Source organism: Nicotiana tomentosiformis, chromosome 1, assembly GCF_000390325.3.
Source record: "Nicotiana tomentosiformis chromosome 1, ASM39032v3, whole genome shotgun sequence".
NCBI classification, from domain to species: domain Eukaryota; kingdom Viridiplantae; phylum Streptophyta; class Magnoliopsida; order Solanales; family Solanaceae; genus Nicotiana; species Nicotiana tomentosiformis.
The window spans coordinates 155,187,205-155,195,336 of NC_090812.1; the positions used below are offsets into that span (position 1 = coordinate 155,187,205).

General features: G+C 42.1%; 1 protein-coding gene across 1 annotated transcript; it reads left to right on the forward strand.

Moving 5' to 3' along the window:
• Positions 1–3,056: 3,056 nt before the first annotated feature.
• LOC138891654 (uncharacterized) lies at positions 3,057–5,236 on the forward strand. The gene is made up of 5 exons (XM_070175333.1): positions 3,057–3,222; positions 4,043–4,241; positions 4,413–4,470; positions 4,564–4,911; positions 5,120–5,236. Exons 1-5 carry the CDS (start codon positions 3,057–3,059, stop codon positions 5,234–5,236), a joined length of 888 nt encoding a protein of 295 aa, XP_070031434.1.
• Positions 5,237–8,132: the final 2,896 nt, after the last annotated feature.

The following is an 8,132-nucleotide window of genomic DNA, read 5'->3' on the forward strand; positions in this document are numbered from 1 at the left end:
AGGAAGGGTAGGTTGAAATGGCCTAACCTCGAAACTACGCATGCCGATGTAAGAATGTATTGTAATTATTCCCCTCATTTGGGACGAGATTGGTGTAATTATTACCCTTTATTGGGATGAGATGATTGCTAGAAAAGGGTGATGTCGATCCATACAATATTGTGGTGAGACGGCATTGTCGGTCGGGTCGTGATCGGACGTTATGCCACACACATGGTGGTGATTGTGCTTGAGATTATGATTGAGACTAAGATAATGATTGTGATTGTGGTTTATGTATTTGGATGAGACGGCCTAGCCGATCGGGGCGTGATCAGACTCTGTGCTAAAATAACGGTGGTATATCAGTGTTGAGGACTCACAACCTAAAATGATAAAATTTTATTTGACACCTATCTTGCTCCTAATTTTGAAGTTTTAGTATTGTCTGAGGCTTCCATTGATTTATGACTATCTTTCTTTGTGTTATCATTCGTTCTAGCGAGAGGGTGTTTTGTCGTACATACTAGTACTATTCCATATGTACTAGTATGTAACTTTTGATGGGGGTGTTGCATCTTTAATGGATGCGGGTAGTTCCGCAACAGGTGATTCTGCAGTATGTGACACTGATCATTGATAGCAGTACACCCTCTTCTCGGTAGATTTAGTGAGCCCCACTTCATTCGGGGTCTTATATCTTTTGTCCAGCGTTTATTATGTTTTGAGGTATAGCCGGGTCCATGCGGCCATCGTTATCATAGTATTTTGCATCAATAGAGACTCCGTAGACACAGTATGGGTTGTATATGATGGGAAACTCAAACTAGCCTTGTTGTATTTGATTCACTTGTGCACTTTAACTATGATTGTGTTTGTATTTTGAGACTATAAAATGAGGTGACTAATGGTAACGGAATGGGCACTGTGTATGGAATCCACTCAATGTTTAATTAATGATATAAATGTATCTTCTCTTTATTCATGTAAAAGTTAGGTAGAATGTATTGTAAAGGCTTGCTTGGCTAGGGTATCTCGGTTGAGCGCCGGTCGCGCTTCCCAAGGTTGGGGCATGACAATCTTGGTATCAGAGCCTAAGGTTTTAAAGTGTCCTAGGATGTCTCGGAGCCGTGTCTAGAAGAGTCCTTCTTATCAGTGTGTTGTCGACCACATCTATAATTAGGAGGCTACTTGGGCATTTAGGAATAATTCCCTTATTTGATGTTCTAGATCATGCGATAAAGCTGATTGTAGTAGAGTCCTTCTTATCAGTGTGTTGTCGGCCACATCTATAATTAGGAGGCTACTTGGCCATTTAGGAATAATGCCTTTATTTGATGTTCTAGATCGTGCGATATAGCTGATTGTAAGATTGTTCCTCCTTTAACTCGTGCATTGCTCTAATTTTCAGTAAATGGCGCCTAGGAAAAAAGAAAGAACTGGCCAAGGAGACAATGCCACCCCATGTGTGGCAGTTGATCCTTTACTTGATGATGCGGGTGAGCACCCTAGGGGTAAACATATTGCCCCGACTAGTACACTGCCATATTCCACTACACCTGATCAAACCGCACCAGTTCCTGCACATACTGAGGGTGCAACGATCCCTCCAACCGGTACTCCAGTTCCGTCTACAGCCCCAGCTTCCAGTCCCGATGTTTATGAGGGGGATATTAAGGGAGCCATACAGATGTTGGCTCAGATAGTGGCTTCTCACGCCCAAAGATCAAATGTTGCACCTACTTCTTCTAGTCTGCCAGGGGAAACTGCTAGTTCTAAGGTGAACAAGTTTCTTCAGTTAGATCCTCCAATGTTCACGGGTACTAATCTGGAGGACCCCAGGACTTCATTGATGAGATGCACAAGACTCTTCGAGTTATGCATGCTATTGAGATAGAAGCAGTGGAATTAGCTTCCTACCGCTTGAAAGAGGTGGCATATTCTTAGTTTGAACTATGGGATGAGTCCCGTGAGGAGGGGATCCCTCCGGTGAGGTGGAATGAGTTCACTGATTCCTTCATTGATCATTTCTTGCCTGCCGAGACTAAGGCAGCCCGTGCCGTTGAGTTTGAGAGCTTAAGGCAAGCTAGCCTGAGTGTGTAGGACTACCATATGAGATTCGCGCACTGTCCAAGTATGGTATACACATGTTGCCCACTATGGAGGTGAGAGTGCACCGGTTTGTGCAGGGCCTTAGCCCCTTGGTTATTAATGAGGCCGCTACAGCTTCCTTGAATTCTGATATGAACTATGGGAAGATGGTGGCATTTGCCCGAGCTACAGAGAGTTGTAAATTGAAGAATATGATGGAGCGAGAGAGTAGCAGCAAGGCCTGGTCCGCAGGCAATCTTGGAGGTTCTTTGGGTGGTGGTGATGGTAGATCAACATTTAGGGGAGGGTCATCAGGGACATCCCAGTATTTTTCTCAGTCTTCAGTTAGTGCACCGGCGTTAGGGCCCAGTCAGCAGTAGCAGAGTCGTTTTAGGCCTGGTCAAGGAAACAGGGGATCCTACTAGTAGGGTCGGCCTGGTGGGATATTCTAGTAAAAGCAGAGGCTCCCATGCCGTAGTTGTGGAAAGATGCACCTGGGAATCTGCTACATGGACCTACCTATATGCTATGGGAGCGGATTAAGGGGTCATATTCAGAGGGATTGTTGTTTGTCTCGCCAGGTTGCGGGCAAGGGCATGGAACGGCCAGCCAGTTCTTCAGCTACTACATACGCAACACCTCCTCCAGCTCGAGGCTCTCCAGCACCCGCAGGGCGTGGATCATCTAGGGGTGGTACATAGCGTTTGGGAGGACCTAGACATTTCTATGTTATGTAGGGTTGCTAGAGTTCAGAGGCTTCTCCAGATGTTGTCACAAGTATATTGACTGTTCAATCTCATGATGTGTATGCTCTTATTGATCCTTGTTCCACTTTTTCCTATGTCACTCCCTATGTTGCTATGTAATTTGGGATAGAATCGGAACAACTTTATGAGCCTTTCTCTATATCTACTCCGTTTGGCGAGTCTATTGTGGCCGCGTGAGTTTATAGGGATTGTGTTGTCACTATGCATGGTCGAGACACCATGGTCGATCTGATTGAATTGGGGATGGTGGATTTTGATGTTATAATGGTGATGCATTGGCTTTATTCATGTTTTGCCAAACCTGACTGCCGAACCAGAACTGTTAGGTCTGAATTTCCTAATGAGTCAGTGATTGGATGGAAGGGGGATTATGTGATGCCGGAGGGTAGGTTTATTGCTTATCTTAAGGCCACGAAGATGATTAACAAGGGGTATATTCACCATTTGGTCTGAGTTACGAGCACCGACGTTGAGGCACCTACACTTGAGTCTGTGCCAGTTGTGAATGAATTTCCGGAGGTCTTTCCGGATGAGGTCTATGAGATCCCACCAGACAAGGAGATTGATTTTGGGATTGATATGATGTCAGGCACGTAGCACGCAGCCTATATATGTCCCACCGTACAAAATGGCATCGATAGAATTGAAGGAGCTAAAGGAACAATTGAAGGATTTGTTAGAGAAAAGTTTTATTTGGCCGAGTATGTCGCCTTGGGGTGCACCCGTTCTATTTGTAAGGAAGAAGGATATGCCGCTAAGAACGTGTATTGACTATCGTCAACTCAACAAGGTTACAATAAAAAATATGTACCCACTGCCAAGGATAGATGACTTGTTCGAGCAATTGCATGGTGCTAAGTACTTTTTCAAGATTGATTTAAGATCCGAGTACCACCAATTGAAGATCAGGCAGAAAGATATTCCGAATATAACTTTCAGGACCCGGTATGGGTACTTTGAGTTTCTAGTAATGTCTTTTGGGCCAATACATTCCCTTGCAACTATCATGGATCTTATGAATCGAGTCTTCAAGCCTTTTCTGGACTCCTTTGTGATAGTATTTATTGACGATATCCTTGTATATTCGCGAAGTCGAGATGACCATGCCAATCATCTTAGAGAAGTTCTACATACTCTATATCAGCACCAGTTGTATGCATTGTTTTCAAAATGTGAATATTGGCTTGAATCTATCACATTCTTAGGTTATGTCATCTCTAGAGAAGGAATTAAGGTCGATCCTCAGAAGATTCCAACAGTGAAGAATTGGCCTAGACCTACTACCCCAACTGAGATTCGCAGTTTCTTGGGATTATCTGGATACTACAGGAAGTTTGTGAAGGGATTCTCTACCCTTGCATCTCTGTTGACTAAATTGACGCAGAAGGCGGCTAAGTTCCAATGGTCAGATGCTTGTGAAAAAAGCTTTCATGAGTTGAAATCAAGATTGACTACAGCACCAGTGTTGACTCTACCATACGGTACAGATGGGTTTGTGGTATATTGTGATGCTTCAAGAATTGGACTTGGGTGTGTATTGATGAAACATGGCAAAGTGGTAGTTTATGCTTCTAGGAAATTCAAGAACCATGGAAAGAACTATCCAACACATGACTTAGAGTTTATGGTGGTGGTATTTTCATTGAAGAATTGGCGTCATTATCTGTATGGGGTCCATGTAGATATATTCACGGACCATAAGAGTCTTCAATAAATTTTCAAACAGAAAGTGTTGAATTTGAGGCAGAGAAGATGGCTTGAATTACTCAATGTTTATGACATCGATATTTTGTATCATTCGGGGAAGGCTAATGTTGTAGGGGATGCTCTTAGCCGTAAATCTATAGGTAGTTTGGCTCGCTTTGAGGCATATCAAAGGTCGTTGGCCAAGGAGGTTCATTGGTTGGCTAGTTTGGGAGTTCGTCTTGCGGATTCTAGTGAAGGTGGAGTGATTGTTCAAAATAGGGTTGAATCATCACTTGTTGGAGAAGTCAAGGAAAATCAATACAACGACCCATTATTGGTACAATTGAAGGAGCGGATGCATAAATATAGACCATGGCCATTTCTCTTGGTATGGATAATGGTACACTAAGGCACCAAGGGTGACTATGCGTTCCAAATATAGATGGTCTCCGGGAAAGAATGACCGAAGCTCACACTTCTAGGTAGTTCGTGCACCCAGGCTATAAAAGATGTACCATGATCTTAAGGAAATCTATTGGTGGAATGATATGAAGAGGAATATAGCTAACTTTGTGGCAAGATGTGCAAATTTTCAGAAAGTGAAGACTGAACACCAAAGGCCCTGTGGGTTGGCACAGAACATTGAAATTTTGATGTGGAAATGGGAGATGATCAATATGGACTTTGTGGTAGGATTACCTCGCACTCCTTGAAAGTTCGACTCGATTTGGGTAATTGTGGATCGACTCACGAAATCAGCACACTTCTTACCTATTAAGGCTACCTACACAGCGGAACAATATGCTCAGTTGTATATCAAGAAAACCGTCAGGCTGCATGGCACTCCCGTTTTCATCATTTCTGATTAGGGGGCCCAGTTCGCAGCTAACTCTTGGAAAAAATCTCAATAAGGGTTTGGTACTTAGGTAAACCTTGGAGCAGTTTTCCATCCACATAACAACGGGCAGGCAGAGCGAGCTCTTCAGATGCTCGAGGATATGTTGCGTGGTTGTGTTACTGACTTCAAAGTTAGCTGGGATGATCATTTTCTGCTCATATAATTTGTCTACAATAATAGTTATCACGCTAGCATTCAGATGGCACCGTTCGAGGCTCTATATAGTAGGAGATGTAGATCTCCCATTAGATAGTTCGAGATTGGGGAAGCGGAGTTTATAGGACAAGACCTCGTGTATCAGGGTATGGAGAAGGTTAAGATCATTACAGAAAGGTTGAAAATTGCTCAAAGTTGTCAATAGTCCTATTCGGATATGCTTTGTAAGGATTTGGAATTTAAAGAGGATGATTGGGTATTCTTGAAAGTTTCCCCCATGAAGGGTATAATGTTGTTTGGTAAGAAAGGGAAGTTGAGTTCGAGGTATGTCGGACTGTACAGAATCATTCAAAGGATTGGTCGGGTGGCTTGCAAGCTTGAACTACCTCCAGAGATGTCTTTAGTGCACTCGGTGTTCCATGTGTCCATGTTAAAGAAGATGGTTGGAGATCTGTCGCTTATTGCTCCAGTTGAGGCTATTGAAGTTAATGAGGAATTGATCTATGAAGATATTCCAATTGTCATTCTTTATAGGCAAGTCCATAAGTTGAGAAATAAAGAAATTGCCTCCATGAAAGGACTATGACGGAACAAGCAGGTTGAAGAAGCCACCTGGGAGGCCGAGGAAGAAATGAGAAGAAATACCCTCATTTGTTTGAATAAGAGTTTACCTTCTATGAATTATGTATCATTTATACAGTTGATGTTAATGGTGTAACTTTTTGTGATATACTACTCGTGAGGCCACGATTGTCGTTGTGTTTATGTTATGTTGTGTTTTTGGTACATGTATATGATGTTATGTTTGGTTTTTGTGATTATCTCATAGGTGGATAGGCCCAGATACATGAGAAACTCCAACAAAAATTTTGGAAATTTGGGGAGTCAGTCAAAAGTTTTGAACTTTTCGTATGTGTTATAGCAGCTGAGTCGCATTGGTTTCTAGTAGCGAATTTTGGCCCTCATTCGAAGACGAATGATCTTAAGCGAGGGATAATGTAAGGCCCCATAAATTTTATCTAAAACTAGGGGTTTTGAAGTAAAGGGACTCTTTTGAGGCAAAAATATGATATTTCTAGAGAGAGGGATTACCATAGAGTGAGTGGGGAAGTTCCTAAGCTTATTGACCACTAACTCTTGCTCAAAGTTGAAGAATTCCCAAAAGAATTTAATAGGTCTTCGTCCTAGAGGTACGATTCTACTCCCTAGCCCTCAATTTCGTGATTTTACTGAAAATAGGTAACGTGAAAAGTAATTATTGAGTGTGGGAGTTGTCCATTATGCATGCATGTACTATCAAGGTTTGGGGGAAGAATGTTGAGATAAATTAGGTAGACTTTGGTTAGTGTGATGGAGGAATCCACCATAAAAGGACCTTGAAATCATAATACCCACCTAGTGTTTGATACAATGCTCAAGCGACTAGTTGAGGAAATGGCATGTGGTCGCATATTTGGTTGGTCGACTGCATAAGTGACGTCGCAGAAGAGACTAGTTGAAGTGCAGAAGCGGAAGTGCTGGGCAGAATGGTTTAAAATCGGGGATTTGCCATTTTCGTCATATTTTGGGATATAGAACTCAGATTGCGGCGAAGTTTGAGAGATTTTAAGAGGAAACATTTGGGTAAGGAATCTACACTTAGTTTTTATTAATATCAACTAAACTATTAGTTATTTCTTCATATAATTAAGGAATTGGGTTGAGAAATTTGGGGAAAATGGTGGAACTTCTTAGACCGAAATATTGGGAATTTAAAGGCGATTTGAGGTCGGCTTTGAGTAATTTTGGTATGGGTGAACTCGATATCGAATGGGTATTCGTCTTTTGTGACTGTTACCCGATTCTGAAATGTGGGCCCAGGTCTACCTTCTGGTCCGAATTTTCAATTCTTTGCTAGTCATAATTTCATTATTTAAATTAGTTTCTTGTAGTTACATTTATAGTATGAAATTGTTTTGGCTAGATTCGAGCCGATCGGAGTCAGAAAATCTTGGGAAAAGCTTTCTTATTGACTGATTGAGCTTGGTTTGGGTAAGTGACATGTCTAACCTTATGTGAGGGAAAGTCCCCTTAGGATTTGGTACTGTTATGATATTTGAAATACGTGAAGGCCGTGTACGCAAGGTGACGAGTGCGTACTCGGGTTAATATTAAAAAATTCGGTTCTTGCTGAGTAGTTGCCTTATTATGTGTTATTATCATGTTTAGCCTAATATCGCATGTGTACGTGTCTTATCTCTTACTTGCAATCTCTCCAACATGCTTAGTTGAATAACCTGTTTCCTTGATTTGTATTCAGTCTTTAACTATAGGATTCCTTATTTTAAATTCATTATTCCATCAGTTACGACTTGTGTATTTACTTTTGGGACTATGAGGCAGTACCTCAGGAGCTCGCATGTTGCATATTTACTTTTGGGACTACGAGGCGGTAACTCGAGAGCTTCCCTATTACATATTTACTTTTGGGACTACGAGGTGGTACCTCGGGAGCTCCATTGTTGTGTATTTACATTTGGGACTACGAGGCGGTACCTCAGGAGCGCCCCTGTTGT

Excerpts from the sequence above, each read along its gene's own strand:
- LOC138891654 (XM_070175333.1), top strand. The coding sequence starts at position 3,057 with ATGGTCGATCTGATTGAATTGGGGATGGTGGATTTTGATGTTATAATG. Across the intron at positions 3,223-4,042 it reads GGATTATGTGATGCCGGAGG|GTTATGTCATCTCTAGAGAA; the intron begins GTAGGTTTATTG and ends TCACATTCTTAG. Across the intron at positions 4,242-4,412 it reads AAGGCGGCTAAGTTCCAATG|GAAATTCAAGAACCATGGAA; the intron begins GTCAGATGCTTG and ends TTATGCTTCTAG.